Source organism: Schistocerca serialis, chromosome 5 (genome assembly GCF_023864345.2).
Source record: "Schistocerca serialis cubense isolate TAMUIC-IGC-003099 chromosome 5, iqSchSeri2.2, whole genome shotgun sequence".
NCBI classification, from domain to species: Eukaryota; Metazoa; Arthropoda; class Insecta; order Orthoptera; family Acrididae; genus Schistocerca; species Schistocerca serialis.
In genome coordinates, this window is record NC_064642.1 from 2,522,990 (window position 1) to 2,544,692 (window position 21,703).

The 21,703-nt window shown below is 40.4% G+C and overlaps 1 protein-coding gene across 1 annotated transcript in view; it reads left to right on the forward strand.

The window, feature by feature from the left end:
* Nucleotides 1-21,703, forward strand: part of LOC126481044 (nuclear pore complex protein Nup205) — a 313,396-nt gene that overhangs the window by 194,346 nt on the left and 97,347 nt on the right. Inside the window, exons 17-18 of the mRNA XM_050104525.1 lie at nt 4,846-5,032; nt 8,152-8,314. Coding sequence (XP_049960482.1) covers nt 4,846-5,032; nt 8,152-8,314 — 350 coding nt within the window. The remainder of the gene's footprint in view (nt 1-4,845; nt 5,033-8,151; nt 8,315-21,703) is intronic.

The window sequence follows — 21,703 nt, forward strand, 5'->3', positions numbered from 1 at the left end:
GATACAGCAAGTCATCCCAGCAATAACGTTATAAAATCAACCACTGAATGTAATAATGAAACTGATAAAATCTTCACCATTACAGCAGTGCCTTTCTTCACTGGAATGTAAGTGACCTCAATGTTCACCTGGAGAATGTGATACTGCGATTGCAAGAAAGGCTCGTCTAATGCAATCTGTAGAGAAGACAACTGCAGTGGCAAAAGAGTGGAAGGTGGGATCCTTGTACTTTTAAAATACTCTTCCCAGTAATTGCTTGCCTTATTGATGACAATAGTTTTTGCTGTTGTCACTGCCTTCAGTGGACCAGTTTTGCATTAGTAAATTCTTTATACTTACTAAACTAACACACTAAGGAGGCCCTCAGTGAGGTGGTTGATGGGAGGAGCTGAATCCATTAGAGTTGTGTGCTTTCCACCAGTATTGGCTCTTTTCCATTTGTTTACCAACTTTAAATAACAGGCAAGACTGTTTAATTGGTCTAAAATGTTAGATTGTTTCAAACTCAAGTTACATATAACATTTCACCAGCTATTAACTCTGTTCATCACTTTTGCTTTTGTAGAGGTAGATGCATTTGGCACAGTGTTTTCTGCTGGCTAAGGTTGACATTGACCAGAAAACAACCAGGAGTGCTCGCCGTCACTCAATTTCTATCAATTTGACACCTTCCATTGGTCACCTCGTTGAGAGCCTTTTTAGAGCATGTGTTTAGTAATACTGACTGAACCCCACAGATTAAGGATCTTGTAAAGTTTGTCAACCAAATTCCCAGATTGTATCTCCTTGTGTGATTGTGATACTCTCATAAACAGAGTACAATTTTCTTCCAATCACAGAAGAAATGGTACATTTCATCATGGAATCATGGTAGAGTTCTGACTCTGATCTAGCTTTCTGCGCTGTGTAACTCGCAGGTATTGTTCCGGTACACCTGCACTGTTGACTGCTTTATATAGATGAAAGTTAGTGGAATTTTAAGCAAATATTACAGTTCTAAGGTGGTGTATACTGTGGATCCCAGCATGACAACAGGTTTTGTTACTTGGCTATTTTTCCCAAACAGTGCCTGCAAGATTGTCTTACTTAATCAGCGAGTTTTGTTGGATTCTGAACTGTATCCAATTGCAGGAGTGTGGCTCCAGAAAGGATGATAGATGCTGTCAGAGGAAGAATTCATCTGTTCAGATTCATCATGTAGTTTACAAGCCATTCAGCAGCTGTACCCATCAGAGGAATCGGTCTGAAACGTGCAGGATAATCTGGCGCAAAATACAGTGCGGTCGTACCATAGTGAAATCAAAAGAGCAGTTGTCATTTATGTGCAGGCAGGAAGTACACTGTAAGAATATAATTCTTGATGTGTAACTGCACTATTCCTCCTCACTTTTTAATATAATTGTTGAAATGTCCTGCATTGGTAGGAGACAAAAAGCAAATTGCAGTGTAATTCCACATCATGGCTAGAGCAACCACTCTGCAACTACAAATACACGAAGAAGTTATTTGTAGCAGATGTGGAATAGGGCACTGTCCTCGATGCACAATTTTCACTTCCGTTGAGAGAAGTAGAAGGATGCAGTATGTAAGATATACTTTACTTTGTTCATTAGCCTGGCTGCTCGAGGAATAAGAAATATCAGTAATTAAATGAAGTTTAGTAGGTTATTCGACCTTGGGTGCTCACATTGATAAAGTGTTCCCTAAAGTAAACAGTATTTTGCATTACCCAGTGAAGGTAAACTACATTACGATCTGTAATGATTCAAACAAGATTTGCGTGCTGGTAATGCCTTAAGACTGAAAGACTTGAGTCGAAACAAGGCCCCCGGAGTAGACAATATTCCATTGGAACTACTGACGGCCGTGGGAGAGCCAGTCCTGACAAAACTCTACCATCTGGTGAGCAAGATGTATGAAACAGGCGAAATACCCTCAGACTTCAAGAAGAATATAATAATTCCAATCCCAAAGAAAGCAGGTGTTGACAGATGTGAAAATTACCGAACTATCAGTTTAATAAGTCACAGCTGCAAAATACTAACGCGAATTCTTTACAGACGAATGGAAAAATTAGTAGAAGCCAACCTCGGGGAAGATCAGTTTGGATTCCGTAGAAACATTGGAACACGTGAGGCAGTACTGACCTTACGACTTATCTTAGAAGAAAGATTAAGGAAAGGCAAACCTACGTTTCTAGCATTTGTAGACTTAGAGAAAGCTTTTGACAATGTTGACTGGAATACTCTCTTTCAAATTCTAAAGGTGGCAGGGGTAAAATACAGGGAGCGAAAGGCTATTTACAATTTGTACAGAAACCAGATGGCAGTTATAAGAGTCGAGGGACATGAAAGGGAAGCAGTGGTTGGGAAGGGAGTAAGACAGGGTTGTAGCCTCTCCCTGATGTTGTTCAATCTGTATATTGAGCAAGCAGTAAAGGAAACAAAAGAAAAATTCGGAGTAGGTATTAAAATCCATGGAGAAGAAATAAAAACTTTGAGGTTCGCTGATGACATTGTAATTCTGTCAGAGACAGCAAAGGACTTGGAAGAGCAGTTGAATGGAATGGACAGTGTCTTGAAAGGAGGATATAAGATGAACATCAACAAAAGCAAAACAAGGATAATGGAATGTAGTCTAATTAAGTCGGGTGATGCTGAGGGAATTAGATTAGGAAATGAGGCACTTAAAGTAGTAAAGGAGTTTTGCTATTTGGGGAGCAAAATAACTGATGATGGTCGAAGTAGAGAGGATATAAAATGTAGGCTGGCAATGGCAAGGAAAGCGTTTCTGAAGAAGAGAAATTTGTTAACATCCTGTATTGATTTTAAGTGTCAGGAAGTCATTTCTGAAAGTATTCGTATGGAGTGTAGCCAAGTATGGAAGTGAAACATGGACGATAAATAGTTTGGACAAGAAGAGAATAGAAGCTTTCGAAATGTGGTGCTACAGAAGAATGCTGAAGATTAGATGGGTAGATCACATAACTAATGAGGAAGTTTTGAATAGGATTGGGGAGAAGAGAGGTTTGTGGCACAACTTGACCAGAAGAAGGGATCGGTTGGTAGGACATGTTCTGAGGCATCAAGGGATCACCAATTTAGTATTGGAGGGCAGCGTGGAGGGTAAAAATCGTAGAGGGAGACCAAGAGATGAATACACTAAGCAGATTCAGAAGGATGTAGGTTGCAGTAGGTACTGGGAGATGAAAAAGCTTGCACAGGATAGAGTAGCATGGAGAGCTGCATCAAACCAGTCTCAGGACTGAAGACCACAACAACAACAATGCCTTAAGAATAGCTCTGAACCAAGTGAAAGATTCCCTAAGTGTGCAGTTTAATTTTGCAGTGTTAATGAAGCAACAGAACTACAAATATGCATTATGCAACAATCAGCAACAGTTTTTGGAATATTTGCACATTATTGAAGTGCGCAGATGTAGTAGAAAACCATAACATGAAGTCCGTGCGTAATGAGTCAGTCAGTGACTTCGTTTCTTGCAGTGGCCAGAGTACGTACCCTAAAATATCCAATGTGCTTGAATAGACTGGCCTCATAAACATAGGAAAATAATGTAAAGACAGTGAACTCTTGCAATGCATTCTACACAAATGGCTAGCAAGAAGCAGGATGGGGCTGCTTCTTACCACTCACTCAGTGCGAGTAGGCCACTCGGGGCCAATTCTTACTGGGCATAAAATAAAGATGCCTGTCCCAGATCGTAATTCAGAAGTTCTTTTTTTTAGGGAAAACTGCGAAAGTGCTTTTTTAATTAAAAAAACTGTCAAAAATAACACTATTGTAGCATTCTGCAGTACGCTCAGTATGTGTGAATGAAAGGTTGCAGGTTGTACCCTTGTTTTTTGTGTTACTAAGCACCAAGTTGATAAATAATTGCAGTTTAGCAGCATCATTTTGTTGTAAGGCAACGAACCATATATATTGTTGCTATATGTGAAAAGAACAGTCATGAGAGAGAGAAAGAGAGAGAGAAAGTGATATTGCTACAGAAAATTCTTTGACAAACTTTTGTGCCAGCCATGTATAACCGTGCTCACGTAGTTGGTTTCCTCACTAGACTAATTTACTGTTCAAAAACACGCATTTCTACACAATTCTAAAATAGATGATGTCATTATTATGAAAGTTCTGAGTGTTCTCTCTGACAGTGAATGACAGTCTTACAGTTAACAGTGTAAGTATTAGTGAGTCCAAATTCTTTTGGAAAGTGGTTACTGCACAACAGTACATGAGGAAACGAGCCTGGCCATTGAGTTGTGTCTCCAAGAAGCAGATTGGAGCCCGCCTTGCCACCTACATAGACAATGTCAACTTGGAAGGGCAGGTTGCTTAGTAATGAAGTAACAATAATGTTTGAAAGCACTTGTACGGAAGTGATTTATGGTGCACAGATTAAAGAATCGACGGAAAACATGCGTATCGTCACTGATAAAATCTTCAGACAGATAGTTGAGAGCCGGATATTGTATCAAAAATGCAGATTATCCTACCCACTACAAAGAACAGTGTAAAATATTAAGTACACTTCTTGAGAAATTTGAAAATTTGTTTCTCTACTTTAATGAATCTAACAATGAAATCAAAATAGTCTGTGAGTTAATAAGGAGGCTGACTGATGATACATCTCTAATAGTAATCAAGATTTTAGGTTGAAATTCCTCAGTTAATCTGTTTCACTTCAAACAAGGTTGGAAGGGGGAGAGTTTTTATGGGGACCTAATGGAAAATTGGCATATAGTCTTACAAAATTATCAGTAATTTGTATTCATCCTTTATATTACAACCAACAGCAGTTTCTGATACTTTTGTATGTACAATTTTCAGGTATGTCACATATAACAGCTGGCTACCTCAACATGCAAACACTGCTGTGAAGATTCTTTTGGCGATGACTTCTCAACCGTCTTCACAAAATCAAATGGTAACCCAGTTTACTTCAACAGCTGCGATGACAGCAGAAATACGACAAGGATTTGTTGAATGCCTGGAAGCGAATGAAGAGGAAAGTTTGGTAATCGACATTTTACTTTTTTCTTATCTTTCTTCTCCTTCATTGCGCATCATCTTAATCATAGTTGCCTCAGTGAGAGTTCTAATAATACTTTTATTTTTGAGTTCAGTTACATAAAATTGTCATTCACCATTAAACACTTAGTTTAAGCATTATTTATTACTTCTGGTAAGTCTGTTTTATCTAGTTATTAAGGATAGAAGCTATTTCATTTTAACCTAGTTACAAGGAAGACAGTGCCAAAGAAAATGAGCTCTCATTTACAGACCAAAACCTTATAATTAGCTCACTGTCTGCGCAGCTTTCCTTAGGCTGTACATAACTGCTGCCTTCCACCAAGTTAGGAAGAAACACTGGACCGGTATTTGCATCAGCAATGTTCAAATCTCTGCCGGGTCTTCCAACATTCGTGTCCTCAGTCACCTCAGATAAGTGCTAGAAAAGGCACTCCAACCAGGTGTAGCTGATTTTATGCCTCTTTCTAATCAAAAACAAGCAACTACTCCCTGTCTTCAACTGCTATTACAAGTTAAACTGTAACCTGCCTCTTCTCATCGTCCCTGGCAGAGGTAAATGACGAACACCTTATCGAACTCTGCCAGAGTTTCGATTTTGTGAATCAGATGTATGACAAGTAAGCTTGTTGGCATGGATTTTTATGTGCATTTCAGATTTATTAAATGTGATGATAAAGCATTGTGTGTTTAAACAGAGTAGTTAATGAGTTCGGTACCTGGATTCTGGGCAAGATTTTATCACATATTAAGAAGCTTTCTGAAAGTATTTGTGTGGAGTGTAGCCATGTATGGAAGTGAAACATGGACGATAACTAGTTTAGACGAGAAGAGAACAGAAGCTTTCGAAATGTGGTGCTACAGAAGAATGCTGAAGATTAGATGGGTAGATCATGTAACTAATGAGGAGTTACTGAATAAAATTGGGGAGAAGAAGGATAACTGGCACAACTGGACTAGAAGAAGGGATCGATTGGTAGGACATGTTCTGAGGCATCAATGGATCATCATTTTAGTATTGTAAGGCAGCGTGGAGGGTAAAAATTGTAGAGGGAGACCAAGAGGTGAATACACTAAGCAGATTGAGAAGGATTTAGGTTTCAGTAGTTACTTGTAGATGAAGAAGCTTGCGCTGGATAGAGTAGCACGGAGGGCTGCATCAAACCAGTCTGTGGACTGAAGACCACAACACACACATAAAGAAGCTTCTCAAATTTAAGCTGAAAAATGCCAGAGAAATGCAGTAGCGTATATAGTTAAACTTCTACCATCTCTTAGTTTAACAGTCCTGCCGAAGCGTTAGGGACCCTCTTGGGCAGACATGGACATTTAATCTGTAATTTGTCTATAATGAAATAGACACTAAATTTACATTCCCAAATATACAATCAGGTTCGGTTGGTTAACAGACTGACATAATCCAGGGCTGAAAGAAGATGGCATCTGACTGGACTGGATTCCAGTTGAAGACTTGAAAGATTAACAGTTTATGCAATGTTTCAGTGGTTATTAAAAGAAGAGAGGACATTCAAAAAAATATTTCAAGGTGTGGCTACTTGCTGACTGAGGGGCAGATCTCCTCTGTGAGGATGGCGACGGCTGTCGAACGTCACCAGTCCGGGAGTGAATACACTTAACAAATGCTGCACCTGAGAGGAATACACAGCAACATGTATTTTAATAAGCATTTTGTAAGCAGTCTTGATGACTTCCCAATAACTGTAGGAAGATAAAAAGAACGGGACCCCGTGCCTCTCAGTTCCCGAAAGCTAGCAAACAATTTTTCGTTCAGTATAATTTACGGGGCCAACCACCTGGCTACAGTGACGACGCTGGTTCTCACCAGAGCACTGAAATTAAGCACTATTGGCCTTGGCTAGCACTTGGCTGGGCAGCTGTCTGGGTACGCAGAGTGCTGTCGGCAAGCGGGGCACACTCATCCCCTGTGAGGCCAGTCGAAAGCTGACAACGGCCAGGAGAGCGATGCACTGACCACGTGTCCCTCTGTATCTGCATCCAGTGACACCTATTGGATGAGGATGGCACGGCGGTTGGTCAAACTGTTGGATCTTCAGACCTGTTCAGATGGGGCGTAGTTAGTTTAGTTTATAGGTTATGGGAGTACATCGTGTGTACAGTTGCACTGAATGGTGCGCATGTTTCACATGCAAAGCAGTGTGACAGCTAGCGTCTGACATTCAGAAGTGTCAGTCCAGTGACAAGTGAAGAACTGCTTTTAGTTTTTTCCCCGACTTCACTTGTCTCGAAGGGTTTCGATCATGAACTTATCTACTGCTTCTTTTTACTGTAATGTTACACAGGCATTCAAACTATCTTTAAGTAGAAACATTTGACTTGTATCGGTTACTACCCACGTGTGTGCACACATAATGACTGTTCCCTGGCACACATCACAAAGATGTGTAAAGCTGAAGTTGCTAGAAGCACAAGTAGAGTAACTGGACTTGGACTTTGCTTGCACCTTCCCCCTCCCCCTTCCCTCTACTAGCCATTGTTTTGTGTAATCAGTATTGCTACTTCACCAGTTTATTGAGATTAACAAGACTTTAGAGCAAAGAAAAAGTTACACATTTCAGTAATTCCTTTTTGTATGGTGCAGTTCATTGCTTTGAACAGTAATGATTCTTCATTTGTTGTTTCATTGTTGATCATTGCAAAAGCCATAACAAATACAAAATATATTATTTACACTTTTGTTGCTTTGGCTCTTTTGGCATAATGGGGCTGGCTCCATTTAATAACAGAAAACGAGAATAAGTATCTCCATATTGGTAAGAGAGAGATCTTGTGGACTTGTTGCTCAGCACAGTCCAGTAAGAATCTGCTGATGATTTTCTTCCCTTCATCTCTGCCACTTTTCCATTTTAGTCTCCTTCTTCTTCTTTTCTTCCCCCTACTTCATCTGCCCTCCTCCAACTTTGTTCTTCCCTCCACCTCCACAGAAACAGAAAAGTGCTACTACAGTCTCATTAATTTCTACTTTTGAGTTGTAGAGGTTCAAAAATGCATATGGTAGAATCTCCCATACATTAAAAATATAATGTATACTTTTTTGGTGAATGTCATATTTTCTTTGTTCCACAGAATGTGGATGGTGAAGAGGTTTTGAGTGTACAAGCACAGACAAAACTGACAATTATTAAATTATTGCAACAGTGCCTTTGTCATCCTCAGCCCAACCTAGCACATTATCTTTTTGGATTCGACCTTAAGAAGAATGTTAAGAAAACAATATTTCATCATGCAGGTTTGTTCTATTTGTTTATTATGAATGACTTTTGTAAATTTCTTAATGCTACTCAAGCCACTTTACTTAAACACAGTATATAAGTTTGTGTGTCACATACAGATATTACATTTTATTAATAGCTTTAACTGTTCATTTAGTGTGCTCAATTGATTCTGCCCGTGGTTTGTTTTCGACGTATTCTGGTTTATATTAGTATCATATAGTAACGTATTGCAGTTTTTGTATTTTTTGAGTAAATTTTTATGTACTACTTTTTAAAATGAGTTGTAGGCGGAAGTTTATTAATTGAATGAGTCAGGCAAAGTTAAAGCTATATGATAGGCACAATTTAATAAAAACCATGAATTATTATTGTTTGTGTGTGATCATCATTACCTTAACATGTTGGTAATAAGTAAAAAGATGTCTCTGTGATTCAAGAACAGGACTTAACATTCAACACATGTGCACTGTAAACATGGGGCAGTGCACACACTTCAGTGCTGTTATTGAATCTCATTTTACTCTGTAGTTGAGGTGTATAGAGTTTTTTTCCTGGAAAATTTTGGAAAAGCTCTGGAAATTGGATTATTTAGGTCAGTAAACATGTAATTAATTTGTGTAGTCAAAGAATTTGTCAACTCGTTCTTTAAATCTACTTTTAAATTCTCTACTTTATTACTTATGGCGTTGAAGTCAGTCTTCAAAGCACCCATGCCTTCGCATAGATTACTAAATTCCTTGCTTTGAGAGTCGACTTTGGTGTTTAACAAACCTAAATTATCATTTGAGTATTTAATTGAGAATTTACCAAGTCTAATTCTTTACTTAGTCGCACTTTGAGAATTTAATGAGTTTAACTTAAGACTCTGAGCTTTGATTAAATTTATCAACTCAGCTCAGTCAGGCACTTCTTTGCTAATCTTCATTGCCATAGCTGGGTCTTGAGTTTCCCCAACCTGTTGTATACTTTCCATACTTTTATATGCCATAGCTCTTGCAAAAATTTAAAACTAACTTTAAATATGACAATTACACAACAACAGTTCACTCAACAGTATCTTATACCACTTCGTACTAAAGTAATCAAGTAGAATTCTTGTTGCGTAGGTGAGTGTATGTGGAGGCAGGTCAGCACTGGTGAACAGCAGCTGGTGCCGGCGGCGTCGGATGTTTGTTGGTTTCCGCGTCTGCGTTCTCGCGATGTGTGAGAGAGCAGTACACTCCCCGCACTGGATGTTCTTAGCTGAAGCATTCTATGCGTACTTCTTCTTTGACAAATATGTTTCTTTACTATTTTTATCATTGTGAATTTTTCATTTCTTCCATGTTTTTCCATTTAAATTTTGCTCCATTGGGTACTTGAACATATTCCAATGTCTCGGAGTAATTCCCTTGCCTTATGATGTTTGGTCACTATGGCAACACATAACAGCTTCTTCTCTCGTTTTTGACTGAAAATTCCTGTTTTCTCGATCCTTTCACACAGGTCGTCATGTTCTAACGTTCTGACAATTTAGTGTGAGTATGGATCTGGGTTATATCAGCTTATTCCTCCAAACCACCTTCCACTTCTTTACGAGGTGACTTAATTTGGAATTTGAAGCCACTTTTCTTTACCGAATAGCCGGCTGCTGGAAACCCTCTTGACTTCTTCTCCGTCGAATAACGCTAGGTACAGGAATTTTTAGACTCTTTCTACTTATGACATAAGTAGGCATACAAACTTTACTTTTTGTCAACTACGATGTATTTGACCTCCATACACAATAAAAATCTCACTTTCCACGTGAATAGGTAACTTCCTGCAAGTCTCTCGTACAGTCGGACGTTTGTAACAAATTGAGTTACAGTTGAAAGAAAGTTGGCTTGGATACTATGACCTTTCTTAACATGAATCATAAAATGAGTGTTGCCTCTAACAAGGTTGCGTGAAGAGACTGCAAGAGTACCTTTTTTCAACTGTTCTTGTTTTAATAACAATAGTAAATGACACAATAAGCACGGAGCTGCATATAAACTCCATGGTTCTTCCTTAGACACTCACTAAAACATCTACGGATTGCCCAACAGGTAACTGTCGGTGCCGTCCGACCACCGTGTCTTTCTTCCCGCAACTGATTTTAAACCTGCACACACAAACATGTGACGTGCAGTAGGTAGAATTGTACCATCCCACACCATATCCAGAATATCGTGTGTTCAAGACAGTAGAAGGCTGAGTGGTTCTAGAATTAACACACAAATTCTCGAATCACTACAGTGTGCGTGTAATGATGAAGGTGGAAAGAAATGAAATTAGCCTAATCTCACTCAAAATACTCCATGGTGCACGTTTTTGTTCAGTACGTCGACAGCATAAATGAAAGTGCAGTGTGTGTCAAGAGTGAGGTTCCAGTATCCTTCCAGAAAACAGTCTGCTGGTGGATATTATGTATTAGTGACAACCTGGAACCACATGTCTGATAAAAATTTTAGTTCAGATGCGAATTGGACAAGAAATCGGATACAATTCTTTAGCTGTACTTCTGAAGCATACACTAGCACTTTATTTGGGTATATCCTTCTAGTATGTCACCTCTCTACATTCATAGCAGATGGCATTGTAGTTTTCATATTTTGATGAAAATCACCTTCAATCTTGTAAAGCGGTTTGTCCCGAGAAAATTGACAAGCCTCACTTGAGCTACAATGCAGTCTGACTTGCCGTTCTCAAACACAGAATGAGCTAGTTGACATTCACAAGTAGCTGGAAATTGTCTTGACTAGCCAAAGGATTGGAATTTGCTGTGAATGGTAATGTTTAGAGGGATGTCAAAACTCACGTACGAGAAGTACCAGTGCTGCCTCAAGTACTGTCCTCTTCTGTGGACCTGTCTCCTCTACAGGAAGTATGAGATCTGTCACTACTTGTCCACTTGGCTATGAGTGTCGTGTCGTCAATGTTAGGGCTAGGCGCCTGCACGGGATGGACGAGGACCGGGAATGCCTCAAGGTGGTGTACCTATGCTCCAAGCCAACGAGATTGAGGTGCTGTCTTAAACTGAAACTGAGCCAATGAGAGACACTTCATCCGCAGGGAATCGTCCTGTTTTGTGTGTCAACAGGAGGTAAATGCAACAGAGTAGTGGTCTAGATTAGATTAGGTTAGATTAGTACTTGTTCCATAGATCATGAATACGGCACTTCGTAATGATGTGGAACGTGTCAGATATTAAATTACACAAAATATTACATGACACTTAATAGTAATTTTTTTTGGTAGGGGGGGGGGGGGGGGGGATTACCCACTTACGATATCCAAAAATTCATCTAATGAGTAGATGGAGTTGCCATTCAGAAATTCTTTTAATTTCCTTTTAAATGCTGTCAGACTTTTGATGCTATTAGGGAAGTGACCAAAGACTTTTGTGGCAGCATAGTTTACCCCCTTCTGAGCCAAAGTTAGATTTAACCTTGAGTAGTGAAGATCATCCTTTCTCCTAGTGTTGTAGCCATGTACACTGCTATTACTTTTGAATTCGTTCGGATTGTTAATAACAAATTTCATAAGTGAATATATATATACAGTGAAGATCTCTAGCTCTTTAAATAAGTGTCTGCAGGATGATCTTGGATGAACTCCAGCAATTATTCTGATTAAAAGCTTTTGTGCAATGAACACTCTTTTACTCAATGATGAGTTATCCCAGAATATGATGCCATTCGAAAGCAGAGAATGAAAATAGGCGTGGTAAGCTAATTTACTCAGATGTTTATCGCCAAAATTTGCAATGACCCTAATAGCATAAGTAGCTGAACTCAAACGTTTCAGCAGATCCTCAGTGTGTGTTTTTTTTTTCATTTCAACCCCTCATCACTGCATACACCTAGAAATTTTGAATATTCTACCTTAGCTACTGATTTCTGATCGAAGTCTATATTTATTAATGGTGTCATTCCATTTACTGTGTGGAACTGTATATGCTGTTTTTTGTCAAAGTTTAATGAGAGCCCATTTGCAGAGAACCACTTAATGATCTTCTCAAAAACATCGTTTACAATTTCACCAGGTAATTCTTGTCTGTTGGGTGTAATAGCTATACTTGTATCATTGGCAAAAAGTACCAGCTTTGCATCTTCGTGAATATAGAACGGCAAGTCGTTAATATATATAAAGAACAGCAGAGGACCCAAGACCGAACCTTGCGGCACCCCATTCTTGATTGTTGCCCAGTTTGAGAAATCACTAGTTTTTTGCATATTATGTGAACTGCTTACTTCAACTTTCTGCACTCTTCCAGTTAGGTATGATTTAAATCATTTGAGCATTGTCCCATTCATACCACAGCACTTGAGCTTATCTAGAAGTATTCCATGATTTACACAATCAAAAGCCTCTGATAGATCACAAAAAATCCCAACAGGTGAGTTTCGGTTACTCAGAGCATTTAATATTTCATTAGTGAAAGTATATATAGCATTTTCCGTTGAGAAACCCTAATGGAAACCAAACTGACGTTTTGTTAAAACTTTATTTTTACAAAGGTGTGGAACTACTCTACAATACATTACTTTTTCAAGAATTTTGGGTATGGCAGTCAGAAGAGAGATTGGGCGGTAGTTGTTGACATCAGACGTATCCCCTTTTTTATGAAGTGGTTTAACAATGGCATACTTCAGTCTATCTGGGAAAATACCCTGCTTCAGAGGGCTATTACATATGTGGCTAAGAATCCCACTTATTTCTTGGGAACAAGCTTTTATTATCCTGCTGAAAATACCATTAATTCCATGTGAGCTTTTATTCTTGAGAGAGTTTATTATCTTCCTAATTTCAGAGGGAGAGGTGGGTGGAATTTCAATTGTATCAAATGGTGTGGGTAAGGCCTCTTCTATTATCTGCCTTGCTTCTTCCAATGAACATTTAGATCCTATTTTCTCTACAACATTTAAAAAATAATTATTCAAAATGTTTTCGACTTCCGGCTTGTTGTTTATCAAGTTTACATTCGCTTTGATGGTGATGCCGTCATCCTGTACTCTTGGTTACCCTGTCTCCCTTGTAATAATACTCCAAATTGTTTTGATTTTGTTATCAGAGGTATTAATCTCAGACATGATGCACATGCTTCTGGACCTTTTAATAACCTTTCTTAATGTAGCACCGTCAGCAGTTCAGATGTCCTGGAAATATTGGTACCACTTATTGAAATGGCAGAAGGGATAGGAAGGAACACAAAGTACACTCAGCGTGTATGCCAGTAGGCCTTATTCACCGTGTGGAAGAGGCTATTCTGGCAGCCATTGAGGAAACAGGGTGCAACCAACAGTAGATGATGGTGCACGTCGGAACAAATGGTACCAGTCATCTGCGTATCATTCCAGTGACTGGCAGAGAAGGTTGAGAAGACCAGCAATCCTCAGGAAGTTTCAACAAAGCTCATGATCTGCAGCATTGTCTCCAGAACAGATCATGACCCCCTGGTTCTGAGTTGAGTGGAAGACTTAAACCAGAGACTAAGAAGGTTCTGAAACAAGTGAGGCTGTGGCTTCGTAGACTTGAGTCATAGGCTTGAGAATTATAGGGTCCCCCTGAAAGGGGGATGTGCACTACACATCAGAGGCTGCTACCCAGGCAACTGACTGTGTGGGAAAACAAAAGGTGTTTTAGATTAAGTGACTCTCCATCCAGTCTAGATAACAGTAGCTGTAGGGGACCTGGAAGAGTCAGTATAAGATCCAAAGAAGAGCTGCCTACAGATGATAGTATTAAAGTTTTAGAGATTAACTGCACAAGCATTTATAACAAAGTGACAGAGTTTAAAGTACTCCTAAAATTGAAGTACTCCTAAAAAGCAGTGCTCAAAGCTGATTAAAACCTGAAACAGATAGTTGTGAGCTATTTGGGGAAAATCTAAGTATATGTATTAAAAGGATAGGCTAATGTTCATGTATTAACTGGAGGTAGTGTATTTGCTGCAGTTAAGAAACTCAAATCCACTGAGCTAGAAATCAAATACGCATGCAAGGTTGTCTGGGCAAGATGCAGTATCAAGTGTAAATTTGTAACAGAATTCTTCTATTGACTATCAGACTCATACATAAAAACAACCAAAAAATTCAGAGAAAATCATTAGTATGTAAGTTCTCCACTCGTACTATCATCGTCAGAGGAGATTTTAATCTTCCAATAATCAGTTCTGAAAGTTGCTGTTTTGTAAGTAGTGTGCCTGGTGAGAGTCTGCAAAACATCACTAAATGCCTTCTCTGAGGACTACAGTGATTTATATGTTAAGCAAACTGGATAAAGTGACAGGATTGGCTTATCTCAATAAAGAACTCAAAATATTTAGCTATGGAGAGAAGCATGTAGAAGAACTGTGATTCAGGTTTAGAAGAATGGTTGACCATGCACTTCATAGTTACATACCTAGCAGAACAGTTCATGATTAGAGAGGCACTTTGAAGAAACATCTGCAGAAACAGACTACAGCATAATAGATGTAAAACAAACCATAGGTCTACAGATAGGCAAATGCTGAATGACACGCATTTTGCTACCAAGGGGGCAATGTCGGAAGCCTTCCATGACATCTATAGCGGAATATTATTAAAAATATAACAACAAAAATATAGATAAAAAAATCCACTCACCAAGCAGTGGCAGCACACACACATAAGAGATTGTTGTGATGGGCAAGTTTTCGGAGCCAGTGGCTCCTTCTTCAGGCAGACAGGTTGAAGGGGAAGAAAGAAAGGTGAAGGAAAAGGACCGCAGAGTCTAGGAAAAGGGGTACATATCGGGAAAGTCACCCAGAACCACGGGTCAAGGGAGACTTACTGTACGGGATGAAAAGGAAAGACTGATTGTTGGGGAGTGCATCAGATGAGATTTGAAAACCTGAGAGCACTCCCCAGCAATATCTTTCCTTCTCATCCCATACGGTAAGTCTCCCCTGACCCGCGGTTCTGGGTGAATTTCCCGAAATGTACCCCTTTTCCTAGACTCTGCGGTCCTTTCTTTTCACCCTTCTTCTTTCCTCTTCAACCCTTGTGCCTGAAGAAAGAGCCACTGGCTCTGAAAGCTTGCCAGTCACAACAGTCTTTTACGTGTGTGTTCTGCCACCGTTTGGTGAGTAGAATATTATTAAAGGATTTCTCACGAAACCCAAAGGAATTATGGTCATGTGTAGAGGCTGTAGTGGTACCAAAGGCAGAGTTCAGACACTCGTGGACAAGACAGAAACTAAAATTGAAGGTGCCAAACCAAAATCAAAAATGCTCACCTCTGTTTTCAGATGATCTCTACAAAGGAAAATCGTAGGTTTTGCCCCAAATACTTGTCACACCGCAATGAAGATGAGTGAGATAGATATTAGTGTTGGTGGTTTAAAAAAAATCTGGAATTGCTAAAATTGAACAAAACTCCAGCGCCCAATGCAATCCCTATCAGATTCTGTGCTGAATTTGCACCTGAGCTAGCCCCTCTTCTAACTATAATCCATCGTAGATCCCTCAATCAAGGGACGAGAGAGGCAATTCTGACGTTACGGCTAATAATGGAAGCAAGGCTAAAGAAAAATCAAGACACTTTCATAGGATTTGTCGACCTGGAAAAAGCGTTCGACAATATAAAATGGTGCAAGCTGTTCGAGATTCTGAAAAATGTAGCGGTAAGCTATAGGGAGAGACGGGTCATATACAATATGTACAACAACCAAGAGGGAATAATAAGAGTGGACGATCAAGAACGAAGTGCTCGTATTAAGAAGGGTGTAAGACAAGGCTGTAGCCTTTCACCCCTACTCTTCAATCTGTACATCGAGGAAGCAATGATGGAAATAAAAGAAAGGTTCAGGAGTGGAATTAAAATACAAAGTGAAAGGATATCAATGATACGATTCGCTGATGACATTGCTATCCTGAGTGAAAGTGAAGAAGAATAAAATGATCTGCTGAACGGAATGAACAGTCTAATGAGTACACAGTATGGTTTGAGAGTAAATCGGAGAAAGACGAAGGTAATGAGAAGTAGTAGAAATGAGAACAGCGAGAAACTTAACATCAGGATTGATGGTCACGAAGTCAATGAAGTTAAGGAATTCTGCTACCTAGGCAGTAAAATAACCAATGACGGATGGAGCAAAGAGGACATGAAAAGCAGACTCGCTATGGCAAAAAAGGCATTTCTGGCCAAGAGAAGTCTACTAATATCAAATACCGGCCTTAATTTGAGGAAGAAATTTCTGAGGATGTACGTCTGGAGTACAGCATTGTATGGTAGTGAAACATGGACTGTGGGAAAACCGGAACAGAAGAGAATCGAAGCATTTGAGATGTGGTGCTATAGACGAATGTTGAAAATTAGGTGGACTGATAAGGTAAGGAATGAGGAGGTTCTACGCAGAATCGGAGAGGAAAGGAATATGTGGAAAACACTGATAAGGAGAAGGGACAGGATGATAGGACATCTGCTAAGACATGAGGGAATGACTTCCATGGTACTAGAGGGCAAAAACTGTAGAGGAAGACAGAGATTGGAATACGTCAAGCAAATAATTGAGGACGTAGGTTGCAAGTGCTACTCTGAGATGAAGAGGTTAGCACAGGAAAGGAATTCGTGAAGGGCCGCATCAAACCAGTCAGCAGACTGATGACAAAAAAAAAATCTCTCAAATGAAAAACTGTGCTCAGTAGTTGGAAGACAGCACAGGTCATATCTGTCTACAAGAAGGGTAGTAGAAGTGATCCAGAAAACTACTGTCCAATATCCTTTGACATCAATTTGTTGTAGAACTTGGAACATATTCTGAGCTCAAACAAATGAAGTATCTTGAATAGAATGATCTCTACGAAAGCAGGATAGCTTCCAAAAACATCTATCATGCAAAACCTAACTCTCACTTTTCTCACATCTTATACTGAAAGTTGTGAATCAAGACAATGAGGTATGTGCAATATTTCTTGATTTCTGTAAGGCATTTGTATCAGTACAACACTTACACTTTCTTATCGAGAGTATGGTGTATGGGATACCAAGTGAAATTTGTGACTAGATTGAGGATTTTCTGGTAGGGAGACTGTAGCATATTATTTAGAATGGAGAATCATCAACTAACATGGAAGGAATTTTAGGTGTGCTCTAGAGAAGTGTTCATGTCGTACATTAATGGCCTTGCAGACGATATTAGTAGTGACCTCATTGTTTTTGCAGATGATGTTCAACTTGCTGTAAGTGTTCAGAAATGTAAAATTATGCATTTTACAAAAAAGAAAAAAAAAACAGTGTTCTTGTGGAGAAGTGAGCACTGTGCTCGCATCCATTTCTTCTGTGCGTGGTTGGTGTATGTTGTTGAGTCGTGCAACACACTGCCATCAGTGTGTAGGGTCGGAGGAGTGCGGACAGGTGCGGTGCCCGTAACGCCCCCACCCTCCCCCCGTCAGAGGCCATATGGTATGACAGGTGATGCTGACGCAGGTCCATTTCAAATCCTGAGTCCAACCCCAGGGAAGGAGGTTGCAGCGAAGGCAGTGGAACAGGTGGCCCCAGCTGCGATGAAGGTGGCAGTGGAGGAGTTGTCGGCTGCGACGGCAAGTGAGTTGTGATCCCACCGTGATCCCTCTGGGTCTCCGACAGCTGAAGGGGGCACCCAAAGCAGAGGACACAGTTGTGAAAATGTCGGCAGCTGCGGGGAAAAAGACCAGACACTGGCCACGCTGTTGGAGATGGCCAGGCAGACGGATGGGGTGGGGATGGTGGAGGCACACCGGGTGCACAGCCGCCCCCTCGAGGTTGTGGCTAGTCGACACGTTGCAGTATCTCCCCTGAGCTGTGCAGATGGCACGGATGTGTCAACTGTGGGTATTCTTGATTACTGCCGGCAACCATTCGGCCGGTGGCAAAACCCACGAGTCCAAACAGCTGTGCCAGGTCAGAGCATTGTCTGGCCAGTTCCAGCAGACTGCCTGATGTCAGTCAAAGCAGCTGTAGCAGAGTCCATGGTGATAACCGTGCAAGAACTCTGCCGGACTAATATTGCCAACAATGGTGAACCTATAAGAACTGAGGAACCAGTGAAGACGTATTTCCGGTGACACATCCAAAATGTTGTGTGTGTGTTTTTTTTTTTTTTTTTTTTTTTTCCCCGGTCTTAAATTTTGTGCTAGTTGTCTGCTTCCCATTTGATTGAGGATGGAAAGGAGGAGCCATGATATGGCAAACACCATGTTGCTGTAACTTAGCAAACGAAAGCGTTGGTATGTTGATAGAGACAATATAAACAATAAAAAAACACAAACAAATTTCAAGCTTTCGCAACCCAAGGTTGCTTCATCAGGAAAGAGGGAAGGAGAGGGAAAGACGAAAGGATGTGGGTTTTAAGGGAGAGGGTAAGGAGTCATTTCAATCCTGGGAGCGGAAAGACTTACCTTAGAGGGAAAAAAGGGCAGGTATACACACCCATCTGGCACATATACACACACAGGGGCACATATCAGAACAGTATTCCAGAACATTCCACAACATTCAAGAGTTTTCTGGAATGTTCCACAATGGTCTGGGTTGTTCTGGGATGTTTACTAACGTTCTGGAATCTTCCCAACTATTCCCCAACATTCCATAACATCCTGGACCATTGTGTCACATTCTGGAAAGTTGTGGAATGCTCTTGAATATTCTCGAATGTTCTGAAATGTAGTAGAAATTTCTAGAAGGCAAAACTTCCCAGCCTTTATACACTACTGGTCATTAAAATTGCTACACCAAGAAGAAATGCAGATGATAAACGTGTATTCATTGGACAAATATATTATACTAGAACTGACATGTGATTATATTTTCACGCAATTTGGGTGCATAGATCCTGAGAAATCAGTACCCAGAACAACCACCTCTGGCCGTAATAACAGCCTAGATATGCCTGGGCATTGAGTCAGACAGAGCTTGGATGACATGTACAAGTACAGCTGCCCATGCAACTTCAACATGATACCACAGTTCATCAAGAGTAATGACTGGCCTATTGTGTCGAGCCAGTTGCTCGTCCACCATTGACCAGATGTTTTCAATTGGTGAGAGATCTGGAGATGTGCTGGACAGGGCAGCAGTTGAACATTTTCTGTATCCAGAAAGGCCCGTACAGGACCTGCAACATGCGGTCATGAATTATCCTGCTGAAATGAAGGGTTTCACAGGGATCGGAAGAAGGGTAGAGCCACGGGTCGTAACACATATGAGATGTAATGACCACTGTTCAAAGTGCCGTCAATGCGAACAAGAGGTGACCGAGGCGTGTAACCAATGGCACCCCATACCATCATGTCGGGTGATACGCCAGTATGGCGATGACGAATACACGCTTCCAATGTGCGTTCACTCTGATGTTGCCAAACAAGGATGCGACCATCATGATGCTGTAAAGAGAACCTGGATTCATCCGAAAAAATTATGTTTTGCCATTCGTGCACCCAGGTTCGTCGTTGAGTACACCATCGCAGGCGCTCCTGTCTGTGATGCAGCGTCAAAGGTAACCACAGCCATGGTCTCTGAGCTGATAGTCCATGCTGCTGCAAACGTCGCCAGACTGTTCGTGCAGATGGTGGTTGTCTTGCAAACGTCCCCATCTGTTGACTCAGGGTTCAAGACGTGGCTGTGCGATCCGTTACAGCCATGAGGTTAAGATGCCTGTCATCTCAACTGCTAGTGATACGAGGCTGTTGGGATCCAGCACAGCATTCCGTATTACCCTCCTGAACCCACCGATTCCATATTCTGCTAACAGACATTGGATCTTGACCAACGCGAGCAGCAATGTCACGATACGATAACCCGCAGTCGCGATAGGCTATAATCGGACTTTTATCAAAGTCGGAAACGTGATGGTACGCATTTCTCCCCCTTACATGAGGCATCATAACAACGTTTCACCAGGCACAAAGATGTAAACTCAATTTTTTTTTTTTTAATTGTTGGAACTCTGAATGAATGACTTACTTGAGTTTAAAGATTGGTTAGAATATCGGGTTATAAGTGGACATCCCACGATATTCAAAACGAAATCATTGATTTACTAGGAAAGTCTGTGTTGTGAAAGGTATTGGCTTAGGTCAAGAAGACTGAACATTTTTGTATTATGGTTGACGAAACAAGTGATTCTTCGATTCATGAACAAGTGTCCTATTGAATTCATACCGTCGATGATTCCTTAATCATCAACGAATACTTTATTGGCTTATACGAGACCCCCAACACAGAATCACAAACTCTGTTTAGTAATTTAAAAGACGTTTTTGCTCGTCTTGATTTGTCAATAGATAACATAAGAGGACAGTGCTATTATGGTGCCTCGAATATGAGAGTTTAGGTCAAAGGACTAAAAAAGTTAGTTTTGGATATACAACCAAAAGCATGTTATGTGCACTGCACTGCTCACAGTGTAGGCTTGGCAGTTGTAGACAGTCTCAACCATCTTACGTCTATCATATTATGGCTTTAGCCAAGGACTAAATAAACTCCGTAAGGGAATCCAACAAAAGGATGGGACTTATCAGAAGCATACACTGTGAGAGCGCCAACGACCAAGCTGGTCTACAACCCCTTTGCCCAGCTCAATGGACTATGCAAGCTTCTAGTATCTTAAGAATATTGAAAAACTTTGAAGAAATTCTACAGTTTTTTGAAACATTTTCTGCAGAGGACAAAACAGAGGCAGGTTACAAATGTGCAGGCTACCTTGAGTCAATGTTCAAGTCTTATTTCTTTTTATATTTTTATCACCATGCATTTAACCCAGTAGAGGATGTCAGTGAAAAAATTCAATGCCCTCATGTAAGTGTTGCTGATCTGGAAAAAATGTACGAGAGCTTGATTTGTATATTGAATGGAAGGCGTGATACTTTTGGGAATTGTGTTTAAAAGAAAATCTTCACAAGTTGATGACCCTTCGCTTCCTCGGAATCGAACTATACCAAAGAAGTATGAAAACGATGAAGCCAGCTCACTGCACACTTTCAAAACCCCAAAGGTATACTACAAAGCCATTTACATTGAAGTTTGTGAAACGGTGCAATCTTGCATTACTGAGCGATTTGATTCAACTGGACTTGCACAGGTCATTGCAGTTCAACAAGAGTGCTTGCTTTTAGTACACAGAGGTGAAACAAATTTGGAAATAAGAAGTACATTTCACAAGAGGCTGCAGTTGGAGAAATGTTATGTGAAGTAGTGAAGTGCATTAAGCTTCTCACAGTAGCTTCAATCATGACAGCAACAGCAGAACGGTCATTTAGAACCCTTAGACATCTGAAGTCATACCTTATCATCAACAGTGGGACAGAAACGATTGAAGCCCCCAGGGGCTCAGCATTCATTTGCTGAGTACGGGTTTGGCGACCCCGGGGTCCTGAGCTGGGGACTGGTCAGCGCCG